This window comes from Panthera uncia, chromosome X (assembly GCF_023721935.1).
Source record: "Panthera uncia isolate 11264 chromosome X, Puncia_PCG_1.0, whole genome shotgun sequence".
NCBI classification, from domain to species: Eukaryota; Metazoa; Chordata; class Mammalia; order Carnivora; family Felidae; genus Panthera; species Panthera uncia.
In genome coordinates, this window is record NC_064817.1 from 68,223,874 (window position 1) to 68,239,361 (window position 15,488).

Here is a 15,488-nt window from a genome sequence, read left to right on the forward strand (position 1 = left end):
CCTGTTGATCTGAATCCGCTTTTAGTACAGATCTATCTGTAATCAGGACTGACCTGGAGATTTGCCTGTAACGCACAAAACAGTTAATCAGTTATTCAGATTCCACAGATAAGTTTCATTTATAGTTACATAACTACCAGAAGGCACGTTTCAAAGATTTAAGTCGTGATAAAAGTGTCACCTCCCCAAACCAAGTCAAGCTCTGCTTTAATCTTTCCTTGGCCTGTGAAAGGAGCTGCAGACAAACCCCAGCTGATGCAAAGGAGTCAAAATTAGACTGGACTCCTCTACAACCAGAGTCTATAAGAGAACAGCGGACATATTGGATATATTATTGGTTTGGTATACATTTGCATCTAACTTGAAGGACACAGACATACAGAAGTGTCAATATAATCACCACAGCTAAATTTTCCTATGTTTCACCATCCCTTGGATGGAGGATGGAGGGGTGCCTTACCGGTATTGTACATGTGAGCATGTGTTCTCAGAAAAGTAACTGTCCTCCACAAGGAAATGCTTAGAAATTATTCTCTGACCAAACTGATCTATGACTGCTTTACATCTACAAAGAAGATAAACATAGCAAAAAAGTTCTCATTAATGACTACACAACTAAAAAAATAAATATAATCAGCTATAATTTTGAATCTAATAAACCCTTTAATACAGTATATAATTTCACATTTTGACATAAAATTGACACTAAATTACAGAATATATATTCTTGTTGCTATTTTGAAGTGTTTAAACTATAAGCATGGAATACAATTTAAATATTTATTTTGAATGCCATTAAGAATAATGTTAGTACAAGTATTACACTATAAGCTTTCTAATGTTTAGAAACATAGAAGCTTTTCCTTTGTTTAGAAAAGACTTTTTTTTCCCTTAATGAATCTAAGAAAAAGGAGGAAAGAAAAATTGAGTAAATATCTTGTTATATCATTCAGTCTGTAAAAGCCACTAAAGGTTTTTTATTTTTCTGTTAAGTGTTGCTTTATCTTTTGTTCAACAATAGCTATCTGGTCGCACATGTGACAATATTTTAAACAAAAAAAAGAGGGATAAAGCTTCTTTTAATGTTTCCACTTTACCTCAAAGGATAATCACAGAAAGATGTCTTTCAAGTGCTATTTCTAAACAAGGAAAACACTTATGCATGGAGATTATCAGGTCTCTGTCATCTGATATGTGTTGGGACAATGAATCATATAGAACCCTCTATTGACCTTCTTTCAATGTGTCTAGATAAAAGGATGAAAATGAGAATCCTTCTCCTTGCAGTGCCACAAGTTATAAATGTACTTTATAGGGCTCATTATCCAAACTAATGGACTAAGGGAAACATCCTTGAAATGGACTTACCAGCACTGACAAACCCAGTATGCAATATTTCAGGAAAGATATGCAAATGCCTGCATGTTTGCCATATCTTTTTATTATGAAAATATCACAATTTACTTTTGTCAAAGCTTCTCCTTTTGGAACCAGAATTATTAGAAATACATTTATCAGTTACTCTTCATAAAATGCAAGCAAATAATTTCAAACTTATACCATATTTGAAATGTACTGATATACATTAAAGTATGTTACATTACTCTAAAAATAAGCCAAATAAGAGATATTTACCAGATATAAAGGAATTAAAAATAAAATTAAAAACACCAAAGACCAACAGTGAGAGGAATTTAATGTGTATTTCCTAAAGGCAGATTATTATATGTTGATATTCTTGAATAAATGGCATACCACTGTTTTCAGGATAGACTATATCATGATGTTAGATATACATAATATATAATCAATTAGCCACACATTAATACATAGTGTAAATTATATTACGTTATTATTTATGTGATTTTTCCCCATCTCCCCTCCAATTCCTTTCTCTTCCCGAATTATGTTTCTATGCCTATTTCTTCAGATTTCATTAAACTAGAGCTTTTGACTTATAAAATACTTAACTAAATAGATATAAGGTATTTATATTTAGATACAGTATTTCCCAAAATAATTATTTAAAAACTGAAAACATAAGTTATTTACTCAGTATCCTACTTTAAAACATGCATATACAATTTAAAACACAAGGTACTTTAGGCAATGGAAAAGAGAAATGTACTGATCCATCATTAAACACTGATCCCTGTTTGTCCTACAAGCACTGACAAGCCTTTTTCTTACCTTTAATTCAGAAACTATAGAAGTCAAGAGGGAATAATCTGGGCGGAAAAAAAGAGGGTGTTATAATCTTCTATATCTTGATAAGGCTTTGGGTTACTCACATATGTCATTTATCCCAACTCTGCTAATGAGTACTTAAGATTTGGGCACTTCACTGTATGTAAATTTTACATCAAAAAGAAAAAGCTATAAATAAATATTCAACTCTTATTAATGATAGACATGCCATGGTATTTAGGGGAAATTGTACTGATACCTATAATTTACCATGAAATGCTGGTATGTAGGGGAAGTTGTACTGATACCTATAATTTACCGTGAAATGCTTAAAAAGGTGAACAGATGGACAGAGGGATGAATATTTCGGTACAATTAACATTTTAATCTACTTGCTTAATCATGTTATACCTAGATTAACAATCTAGATTGTGGCTATGCAAGTATTCATCCTGAAATTCTCTCAACGTTGGTGTAGATTTGAAAATTTTCATCGTAAAATACTGGAATGAAATTGATGGGGGTGGGAGAATGGTATTAATATAAATCCTGGACTCTAGTAAGCGTTTGCAAAAGGTTCCCATTTAAATAAACCACACAATTAAAACCTGGCCCTCAAGCTAGTAGAGGCTTCCTTGTTTTGCAGGCTTCCAAACACTAAAAGGACTGCTTCAGTGGTAGCTAAACCTTGGTAACAGGTAGACACTAGTTTCATAAGTCATGATATTAGAAAGAACTACTGGGGATCACTCAAAGGGGAGGTGTGGGGGATTAGGGAGTTCATCTATGCAAGGATAATATACCACTAAATGTGCCTATTTATGATGAAGCTTCCAGATGAAACAGCGATTCTCAGAGAAGGAGGAGGAGGAGGAAGAGGGAGCAAATCAGAATCACACCTGGGGGACTTTTTCAAATTATAAGTACCCCTGGAGATTCTGATAAACTCCCAAATCCCAACGGAGAATCACTATCAAGCATGCCACCATTACTGTTGTAGTTTTAGGCTGTGCTAGGTGGAGAAAAGTCAAGAGCTACTGCTAAAGTAAAAATAATAATAGAGGTGCCTAGGTGGCTCAGTCAGTTGAGAGTCTAACTTCAGCTCAGGTCATGATCTCGCAGTTCATGGTTTGAGCCCCACATCGGGTTCACTGCTGTCAGCACAGAGCCTGCTTTGGATCCTCTGTCCCCCACTCTATCTCTGCCCCTCCCCTACTTGCATGCTCTCTTTCTCTCTCAAAAATAAACATTTAAAATAATAGTGACAGGGGCACCTGGGTGGTTTAGTCGGTTAAGTGTTTGACTTCAGCTCAGGTCATGATATCGTGGTTTGTGAGTTCGAGCCCTGAGTCAGTCTGTGTGCTAACAGCTCAGAGCCTGAAGCCTGAAGCCTGCTTCGGATTCTGTGTCTCCTTCTCTCTCTGCCCCTCCCCCACTTGTGCTCTGTCTCTATCAAAAATAAGTAAATGTAAAAAATAATAATAATTATAATGTGATTTCTGCAGAAACTGATGTGATGGTCATATATGCCCAGTCTGGTAGATGATGGTAACACAACTCACCTGATAGTCTCACTATGAAGTACTAAGGCCTGAGCAAGGCTGTTCAAACCAAAGAATGTTTAAGGAATAAAATTTGTTTTCCCCTCAGATACTTGACTTATTATAAGGTAGTAGGCCTAATTAGGGGAACAACGAAGAAAGAAATATTGATTTGGGACCTATACTTAGACTTCGTGTTATAAAGATGAATATAAAAAATTAGATGACACTTAAGTAATGGAAAACGGTAACATGAAACAGTGCTGCCAGAGACATTAAAACTCTTCCCACATAAACCTGAGGAAGCCATTAAAGATAAACAGCATTCTGGATTTACTTGAGGGCCTTGCTGAGCCTCAGAAATAGAACACTGAGAAGGGACATGATAGGAGTGCTCAATTACATAGACACAAGGACCAAGCTTGTCATAAGAATCATCATAAGAATGATCACCATAAAAATCACTTAAGCCAGACAGAACATTTCTAGAGGTAAGTTTTCTAAATCAACAAATCACAACAGTTATTCAATTTTTGGTTCAATGACATGATAACATATAGAGAAAAATGATAAGGAAAAATGCTCAGCGAGATGAAAACTTTATGTAGAATTTGGCCCAGAAGAGAAATACACCACAACAGTATCCAATCTCTACGATCTTCAGAATTAATATCCTAATTACAGGGGCGCCTAGGTGGCTCAGTCGGTTAGGTGTCCAACTTCGGCTCAGGTCATGATCTTGCAGTCTGTGAGTTCAAGCCTCACATCGGGCCATGTGCTGACAGCTCAGAGCCTGGAGCCTGCTTCGGATTCTGTGTCTCCCTCTCTCTCTGCCCCTTCCCCACTCATGCTCTGTCTCTATTACTCTCAAAAATGAATAAATGTTAAAAAAATTTTTTTAAATATCCTAATTATAGGATAAAATGCAGAAATCACATGAAATAATAAAGAGAAAAATACATTAATTAATGATATCAGAAGATCCCAATCAGTGATGGAAGTAAAATAATTCTCTGCTCACTATGCCCTTCCATGCTTTCTAAAACACATTAGTTCAAATGTTACCTCTTCAAGGAAACTATTCCAAAATGCTTATCTTTCATCTTTCTTGGGTAAAAATTCATTCCAATCGTCTCAGACACCATTAACAGATAACTCCAAAATCTATGTTCTTTGCTCTGACCAATCCCAAGCTCTGTATCCATATTTTTAAATGTCTAATATCTATTTCTTTCTAGACAGACTCCAAACCCTTTTTAAACCTAGCATACCCCAAACTGAGTTCATCGTGACTCCTTACCTTTTCCCTCCCTTGGAATACCAATCTCATGTAATGACATGACCAGTGGTTAGCTTCCCTAGCTTAGAAACTCTCTTCCTATATCTAATCTGCTACTTAATTTTGATTCCAACTTATAAAGATTTTTTGAAACCAGTCTCTTCTCTCCATCTCTACTACACTGCCTTAAGATGCGTGTTAAGTCTAATAGGATAATAAACTACTATCAAGTCAGTAGTTTATTTGTTTGATGTAAATGATGGCATAACAATCATGTGCTAAGCACTGTTCTAAGAGATAAGAATAAAAATATCTTATCCTTGGGGCGCCTGGGTGGCTCAGTCGGTTAAGCATCCGACTTCAGCTCAGGTCATGATCTCACGGTTCGTGGGTTCGAGCCCTGAGTCAGGCTCTGTGCTTATAGATCAGAGCCTGGAGCCTGTTTCGGATTGTGTGTCTCCCTCTCTCTCTGACCCTTCCCTGTTTATGCTCTGTCTCTCTCTCTCTCAAAAATAAATAAACATTAACAAAAATTAAACAAAAAATCTTATCCTTAAGGTGCTCCCAATATAATGAAGGCAATTATAAGACAAAGCCCAAGTCCAGGGATAAGAAATGAGAAGAGGACATCATTAGAGTACTAAGGGAAGATATCTAACTCAGCTTGGGGGGGGGGGGGGGGGGGAAAGGTGGAGTATAAGGAATGCTCTTCAGAGAAAGTGATAACATTAGCTGCTTTTACTTATTTATTTTTTAGATTTTTTAAATGTTTGTTTATTTTTTGAGAGAGAGAGAGAGAGATAGAGCACAAGTGGGGGAGGGGCAGAGAGAGGGAGACACAGAATCTGAAGGACAGAGCCCGATACAAGGCTCGAACTCACGAACCATGAGATCATGACCTGAGCCAAAGTCAGACATTTAACCAACTGAGCCACCCAGGCACCCCAACATTAGCTGCTTTTAAAGGATGAAATCTAGTTAAGTAAGCAAATAGGAATATTTCAGGTAGAAGGGCAGCATTTGCAGGGATACAGAGGCAAGTAAGAAAAGTATAGGGAACCACAAACAGTTCAGTGTTAAATGACAGTAAAATGGAAGGAGGGAGGAAAGAGAGATGAGCAGGCACAGGCCAGATCCTAAAGCCTCCCATGTCATGTTGAAGGGTCTTATACTTTATTCTGAAGTGATATAAAGCCACTGAAGCTTTTTACACAGGGAGGAACAGAGCTAGATCTGCAGAGTAAAAAGATCTCAATGTGCAATTATCTCATAAATTTATTTTTTTCTTTAATGTCCTCCAGTAGACTCTAACCTCCATAATAACAAAGACCATAATTGTCTTGTTCTCGGCTATATTCCTAATGCATGGGACACAGAAAACAACTAATACTTGTTGCATAGATGGCTGAACAATGGAAGCATTTTGTGCATGTGAACAGTGTGGAGACAAAAACAAAGAATCAGAACCTCTGATTTAGGAGGCAAAACAATCTCCTACCATCAAGGTGCTTCTTCCAAATCAATGCCAGAATTAATAAAGTAGCAAACCTAATCTTGTAATTTACCCACTAATTATAGTCCAAACTCCTTAGCGTGGGCACAAAAGGATCTTCAGGATATATATTCTCCATGGGATTCTAAAGTATCCAATTAAAGTAATAACTGCAACTAGTTAACATGTATTGAACTCTTACTGTGTATAACAAATGGTTCTACCTGCTTTATCTGTTAATAATCATAATAACCCAATAAGGTATTACTGTCATGTCCCACTTTATACAGAAACTGGAGCACAGAGAGGTTAAATAACTTTTAAAGCTCATTCAGCTAGTAAGAGGGGGAAGCCACAATATAGATCCAGGTCTATCTGACTTTAGAGTCTGCACTGTTTACCTCTCTCTTCGTACACAAAGGCAAAGTCCATGTTTTACTCATCTCATTATTCCCATAGCAACTAGCATGGAGGTTGGAGGTTAAGTGTATAGAATATTATCACTACCATTTGCAAATGAGAAATGCTAAAATCAAGAAATTCAGCAATTTTCCTACAATGACCAATGGTAGTTAAGATAAGTACCTCACACTTGCTCTAACATATTATTTATTACTAACTTCTGAGTATCTGGGACAGATATAACAGGTATAGTTATTCCTGACATCAGGAAAAAGATAACTCTAAGAAATAGTCACAGCAGGAATTCTAGTAAGTGAGACAGCTGAAGTACAAAAGAACACTGCTGAAGTAATTAGATTCAGACTACTGGTTACAGACATATCTGGTCCAAGGTCATCCATACCTTACCCTAGTATCAAATACTGTAGTGCTAAATGGCCAAATCCACTTTATAGGAGTTTTACACAGCACAGCTGCAAAGAAAAATAAAGCTACTCAACAAGAGCATTCGGTATTCACAGAAACAGTTAACACAGGGGTTCAGTATTAGAGTTAAGTGACAGGGTATAGAAAAGACTACTGAGACCTATGTCGTCTGAAAATTAAAAAGCAGAGCCAATGGATAATATAGCAAAAAAAGCACAGTCAATGTGGCTCTCAGGAAAAGCAAATTAAACAAAAAAGAAAAATAAGATCTAGCTGAAAGTAAGTATGGTTACATATTCTATATTTCTTCTCTTAAAGTTTGTACATTACTTTGACATGTAATCACCATACTGAACTCAATGCTATGATCATTTATACTTCTATAGCTTTCCTTAATGAATGGTGAACAAAAGCACCAAAAAGACTATCAGTTTTTAATATTCATTCATTCATTTAACAGATAGCTACGAGTGTAATGGGTGATAAGAAACTGCTTAGCTTCTGGACATATAGTAGGGATTGTGCCTTTTCTTACACAGAACTTACAAACAATCATATAAAGGGACCTGACTCAGGGGGCTAGCAAACGGTTCTGATGTAGTCTGTGGGATCAGAAAATAAACTTACATCTTAGACCCCAAGCATGAGTAGTTCTTAACTACATGAAAGGGGATGACAAATATACCAAATAGAAAAAGAGGGGGAGGGAGGTAATCTAATACCGTAACGAGACAAACGTAAATTCTTGCTGATTTCTTTATTGATATTCTAATTATATTTAGAATAAACAATTGTTTAGTCAACCATGATTCCTAAAAAGAAATATATGCTGGGGGCACAGGTCATGATTTGGTTTCGTGAGTTCAAGCCCCACATCAGGCTCTCTGCTGTCAGTGCAGAGTCTGCCTCAGATCCTCTGCCTCCCTCTCTCTCTGCCCCCTTCTCCACTCTCACGTGCACTCTCTCTCTCAAAAATGAATATTAAAAGAAAAGAAAGAAATTTAAGCTGGATATATCTAAATATAACTTCAAGATTCTTCCCTCAAAAAATTATCCCTCTCTTTAAATTTAAGTCCTGACAAAATACCTCCTGCTACTCTCTTGAGTATTTGATTTTGAACATCAAGGTAGTGTTTGGGAAAGAAAAATTAGCTAGAGTCAACTTTAATCAATGCTAGCTTTAGTTATTTATAGAGACTATAAGACTTGACAGAATGGGATTTTTATTAAAAATGCAAAAAATTACTATAAATTTGGTAATTATTAGTGAAGGTATGAATTTACAATTTTTAAGTATTGGCTATCTCTTGAATAAAACTTTTAAAGATCATTTAAACAATACACTATAGTGATAATATTGTAGATATCAAGAATACTATAAATGCAGGTCAAATTTAAAAACTGTTTTACTACTAAGGAAGTAAATAATTATGGCTTGGAATAAATTTTGAAGAGAATCACAAACAGAATCCAAAATGGCTGTATCTTAAACAACCAAGAGGGACAACAAAAAAAACATTCCTTGGAGAATTGGAGGTCTAATAAAATAATAATAAAATGAGTAGTGTAAGTAGACACTTTGCTATTCCATGTATATCCATAAAAGTAAACACATTCAAGTTGTTCAAAAGTTTTTTGATTTCTCACTGGAACTGAAGTTTAACCAATATATAAGAATGGTCTACATATGAGCATATAAAACAATTTAGGATAATTTATTTATAAATATTAAGGAAAAACTAAGTACTAAGTACCTTTTTTTAAACGTTTTTCTTTAATGTTTATTTTTGAGAGAGAGAGAGAGAGAGAGAGAGAGAGAGAGAGAGAATGGGGAAGGGGCAGAAAGAGAGGGAGACACAGAATCTGAAACATGCTCCAGGCTCTGAGTTGTCAGAACCTGATGTGGGGCTTGAACTCACGAACAGTAAGATCATGACCTGAACCGAAGTTGGACACTCAAGCAACTGAACCACCCAGGCACTCCTCTAAGTACTTTTATTAACTCAGTCAAAGCATGTTATATACAGGGGAGGAGACTGGGTGATTACTACAGAGCCCATCTAACTCATTTTACAGATAAAGGGACTGGTCCAGAGAAAAGTGACTTGTTCACTGTCATTCATGGCAGGGATAGAGTTCCAGGTCAGCTCTCATTCGAGGGCTACCTGACCGTGCATCCCTAAGGAGTTATTAGGCAATTATTATTATACTTGAGGTCTTTCCATTAAGACATAAAAGAAAATGTTAAATAAGTAGCAGTCCACTGTTTAAAATTCAAGAGAGGAAGGGCCTAGGTGGTGGCTCAGTTGGTTAAGCATCCAATTCTGGGTCTCAGTTCAGGTCTTGATCTCAAGGTTGTGAGTTCAAGACCCGTGTTGGGCTCCATGCTTGATGTGAAGCCCACTTAAATAAATAAACAAATAACTAATTGAAATAAACTAAACAAAACTAAAATTCAGGAAAGGATTTTGATGGCTGTGTAGTAGGACCCGAGGCTTCTCTCATTCCATGAACACAAATAGGGAACTATCAAATCATTCGGAATACCTAAGAAATTGAACAGAGGAGTGACAGAACAAATTCCACAACTAGAGGGGAAGAGGCCACATCGAGGAAGAAAGGAAGTACAAAGACATGGTTTGGGGAAGAAGCAGATCACAAGTGCTGTGGAGGGGAGGAAGCTGTGATCACGGAGAAAGGCAAGAGAAAAAGAAGAGTACACAGGGGAACACACAAGCAGGACACTTTCGCAAAGTCAATGGCTGGGAAAATGAAAGGGGTTGATTTTCATGAGTTTTGCAGCCAGCCAGGCTTAAAGACTCTAGTTTTAGAGGTCTACAGGATTAACTGGGATAGAGCCCTGAGAGCACTCGCTTATTCCTGGAGAGAAGGCAGGCATCCAATCCAGGGGCAGACAGCTCAATGTGAGGATCTCCTAAGGCACACAGGGGACTGTTCTCTCCTCTTGGAGCGCATCTGTGAGAGGTGGCAAAAAAGGACCCACTGGTAGCCATTGCCTTCCCCTGCCATCAGCATAGGCACAGAGACACCTCCTAAGGGCTTTTCATCCTGACACTAGCTGTTTAGCTAGATTGCTCAAAATCCCACACCCCTGCCTCTGTGTGACTGCCCTTCTTCCAGAGACCAGCTCAAGTTCCTGCCATAGCACTTCCCATAGGTTTGGAGTTTTAAAACTCAGCAGGCTTGGCTGGGATGAAGCCCAAAGTGCACTGTGCTCCTCCAGGCAGCGAAGCAATCTAGAGACAGTATGAAAATGATGATCTGAAAAATGCCTGGGACATATGAACAGAGATTATTTGATCTTCTGGGAGTGCTTCCCTGAGAGCAGCAAGCACTGAGACCCTTCTCTGAGGACAAAGGAGCTGGCTGGTGCCATTTCCTTCACCTGCCCCTCAGTATAAATAAGTTTCAATAAAAAGCACAGCTCCAAAAGTGGCTGCCTAACCTTCTTACACCAAGTGCTACCCCGCTGCTCTCTGCTCACTGCTGCTACAGCTTTCTTGGCAAGTGTGCCTAAGTCCCAGCACAGCAGGCCCCTTACCCAGAAGACTCGCAGGAACCCTTGCAAATACCACATTTCCTGAACAGAGAATTCTATAAGGTGTCAGTTTATAGTAGAAGCAGCAACAGGTCTCATTTAACAAGCAGACCACAGCATATCTACTTAAAACTCACCACAAGCTGGCCACTGCAGGTAAGTAGAGCCTCTGTAGACCACTGGCCTGAAGGACAGAGCAGCCAAAACACAGCAGCAGAGTGCACCCAGCATACACCAGATACACTCCTGAAGCGCCATGTATTGGACACTATATGACCTCTTCTTCATAAAGCCATTGCTCTCAGAAGAAGGAAACATAACAGGCTTTTCTAACATAGAGAAGAAAACAGAGACTTGGACAAAATGCCAAGATGGAAAAATCCATCCCAAAGGAAACAATAAAAGGTCATGGCCAGAGATCTATGCAAAATAGAAAAACTAATATACCTGAATAAAGAATTTAAAGCAACAATCATAAGGATGCTGACTGGGCTTGATGAAAGAATGGAAGATTTCAGGGAGATCCTTACCACAGAAATAAAAGAGTTAAAAAACAATCAGAAATGAAAAACGCAGTACTGAGATAGAGTCTAAACAGACTGGATGTAATGACAACAATGATAAAAGAAGCAGAGGAAGAAATAAGTAACATAGAAGACAGAATAATGGAAAACAGTGAAGCTGAACAAAAGAGAGACAAAAGGATTATGGATCACAAGAACAGATTTAGGGACCTCTGTGACTCTATCAAATAACATCCAGATCATAGGAGTCCTGGAATAAAATGAGAAAGTGGAGTAGAAAATTTATTTGCAGAAATAATGGCTGAAAACTTCCTTAATCCGGAGAAGGAAACAGACATCCAGATCCAGGAGGCACAAAGAACTCCTATCAAAATCAACAAAAGCAGACAAACACCATATTGTAATTAAATTTGTAAAACATAGCTAGAAAGAAAAAAACTCATCAAAGCAGCAAGAAAAAAGAAGTCCCCAACTTTCCAAGGAAGACCCATAAGGCTAGCTGTATATCTCTCTATAGAGATTTGGCAAACTAGAAGGGAGTGAAATGATACATTCAAAATGCAGAATGGGGAAAACTGCAGCGAAGAATACTCTATCCAGCAATGCTATCATTCACAATAGAAGGAGAGATAGTTTCCCAGACAAACAAAAACTAAAGGAGTTCGTGACCAGAACAACAGCCTGTCAAAAATATTAAAGGAGACTCTTTGAGTGGGAAGCACAAACCAAAAGTAACAAAGACTAAAAAGGAACAGAGAAAATCTTGAGAAACAATGATAAAACAAGTAATAAAATGGCACTAAATAGATATCTCTAAATAATTACTCTCAATGTAAATGGACTAAATGCTCCAATCTGAAGATATAGTGTCAGAATGGATAAAAAACCAAGACTCATCTACATGCTTCCTACAAGAAATTTATATTATATCTAAAGTTACCTGGATATTGAGAGTGAGGGGATGCAGAAATATTTGCCATGCAAAAGGAAGTCAAATGAAAGCCAAAGTAGCAATACTTGTATCAGACAAAATAGATTTAAACCAAAGACTATAAAAAGAGATGAAGGGCACTATATCATAAAAAAGGGACAATCTAACAAAAAGATCTACCAATTTGAAATATTTATGCTCCCAACTTGGGACACCCAAATATATAAAACAATATAAAGAAACTCATTGATAATAATACAATAATAGTAGGGGACTTTAACATCCCACTTATATCAATGGACAGATCACCTCAGCAGAACATCAACAAAGAAACAGTGGCTTTGAATGACACACTGGACCAGATGGACTTAACAGATATATTCAAATAATTTCATCCTAAAGCAGCAGAATACACATTCTTTTCAAGTGCACAAGGGACACTCTCCAGAACAGATCACATACTAGGTTACAAATCAGGCCTCAACAAACCCCAAAGTATCAAGATCATACCATACATATTTTCAGATCACAACACTACAAAATTGTAGTCAACCACAAAAAAAAAAAAACAAAACAAACAAAAAAAAAAAAACACCACACACACAAATACATGGAGGAGACTAAACACACACCGCTAAACAATGAATGGGTCAACCAGGAAATCAAAGAAGAAATTGATGAAACAAATTAAAATAAAAACATGACAGTCCAAACCTTTAGGATGTGGCAAAAGTGGTCACAAGAGGGAAATATATTACAATACAGGCCTACTGCAAGAAGCAAGAAAAATCTCAAATAAACAACCTAACCTTACACCTAAAGGAGCTACAAGAACAACAAAGCATAAAGTCAGCAAAAGAGAAATAAAAAAGAATAGAGCAGAAATAAATGATATAAAAACTAAAAACAAAAACAAAACAAAACAAACAAACCAAAAAGCATTAGAACAGATCAATGAACCCATGAGCTGCTTCTTTGAAAAAATTAACAAAATTGATAAACCTCTAGCCAGACTTATCAAAAAGAAAGGAGAAAACACCCTATAAAGAAAGTCACAAATGAGGAGAAATAACAACTGACATGACAAAAATACAAAGAATTATAAGAGAGTGTTATGAAAAACTGTGTGCCAACAAATTAGGCAATATTTTTTTAAGTGTATTTATTTATTTTGAGAGAGGGAGAGAGAGAAATAGCAGGGGAAGGGCAGAGAGGGACGAAGAGAGAGAATCCCAAGCAGGCTCCACACTGTCAGCACAGAGATTGATATGGGGCTCAAACTCACAAACCATGAGTTCATGACTTGAACCAAAATCCAGAGTCAGCCACTTAACCAACTGAGCCACCCAGGTGGCCCACAAATTAGACAATCTTTAAAAAAAAAACAAATAACCCAGGTGAAAAATGGGCAAAAGACATGAATAGACATTTTTCCAAAGAAGACACACAGATGGCCAACAGACACATGAAAAGATGCTCAACATCACACATCATCAGGGAAATAGAAATTAAAACTACAAGGAGATATCACCTCACACCAATCAGAATGGCTAAAATTAACAACAGAGAAAACAAGAAGTGTTGGTGAGGATGTGGAGAAAGGGGAACCCTCTTGCACTGTTGGTGGGAATGCAAACTGGTGCAGCCACTCTGGAAAACAGTATGGAGGTTTTTAAAAAAGTTACAAACAGAACTACCTTATGATCCAGCAATTGTACTACTAGGTATTTATCCAAAGAATAAAAAATACTGATTTGAAGTGACACATGCACCCCAATGTTTATAGCAGCATTACCAACAATAGCCAAATTATGGAAAGAGCCCAAATGTCCATCAACTGATGAATAGATAAAGAACAGATAAAGAATATGTGTATATACACACATGCACACACACACAATGGAATACTACTCAGCCATAAAAAAGAACAAAATCTTGCTGTTTTCAATGACATGTATGGTAGCTCAGTCAGATAAAGACAAACACCATTTGATTTCACTCATATGTGGAATTTAAGAAACAACATATGAACGTGGCAGGGAAATAAAAGAGACAGGCAAACCAAGAAACAGACTCAAGTATATGGTTACTAGAAGGGAGGTTGGAGGATTTAAACAGGTGATGGGCATCCAGAGGGCATTTGGTACACTGGGTGCTGCATGGTTAGTGATGAATCACTAAATTCTACACCTGACACTAATATTGCACTTTATGTTAACTATCTGGAATTTAAATGAAAACTTGGGGGAAATAAAAACATTTATAGCTTAATGAAAATAACATAAAACAGAAAACAATAAAATTTATATTGACTCCAGTAGATCTGGAAGGTTCACCTTGATAGGAGCTTAGAATGAATTAAGATCTAGAGCCCTCAGTCTACCTTGGAACACTGGCTAACTCCTGAACTTTACATTTACAGATCAGTGTTTCTTAGTGTCATCTAAGGAGCACCTATATTAGATTCTTTTGGGGTGTTCCTCAAAACTGCAAATTCCATGACTCCATTCTAAGCACAGTATCCAATTTCACTCTGTGAGGGTGAGGCACAGAAATCTCCTTTAAATAAACAAAACCAAAACATGTTCACCTGGTGATTCTCAGGCACATTAAAATTTGAAAATTACCGAAGTTTGGTCTTTAGACCCTTAGCCCTCAGCTCTCTGTTGCAACTGAAATCTGTAGCAGATCATAAAGAAAATTTCCTCTGTTCAAAGTCTGTAATAAAAACTAAGTCAATGTTAAGGTAAATTAATGCTATTATTTTACTAAGGTATCCATTAAAAATAAACAAATAACATGAGCTATGTAAATTTTTCATGTCACTAAGAGCAACAAGTACACCTGGAAGGGGCCCCAAAAAGCTAACAGGATCTGAGTAAATAAGTACGATATAAACAATTCATTATCAGGCTTTCCATGATGGGAACACATTCATGCTTCAATATGAATGTATAAGGAAAAATGACTCTAAGAGGATTAAAAATTCCTTCATCATCCTCCACAAAGTAATTCATGACCCAGAATATGAATATCCTGGGTCTTCAAAGATAGATTTTTCAGAACAGATTATCATTTTTCATTTATGTAGTACCTTTGCATTAAGGTGCTAAAAGTACTTTACAAGGCTTTAAGCTGTGTGCCTAT

General features: G+C 37.0%; 1 protein-coding gene across 1 annotated transcript in view; it reads right to left on the bottom strand.

Annotated features, from left to right (window-relative positions):
- LOC125931809 (rab proteins geranylgeranyltransferase component A 1-like) overlaps positions 1 to 15,488 on the bottom strand; it is a 174,356-nt gene that overhangs the window by 18,903 nt on the left and 139,965 nt on the right. The window contains exons 10-11 of the mRNA XM_049644032.1: positions 461 to 565; positions 2 to 65 (exon numbers count right to left, since the gene is read on the bottom strand). Coding sequence (XP_049499989.1) covers positions 2 to 65; positions 461 to 565 — 169 coding nt within the window. The remainder of the gene's footprint in view (position 1; positions 66 to 460; positions 566 to 15,488) is intronic.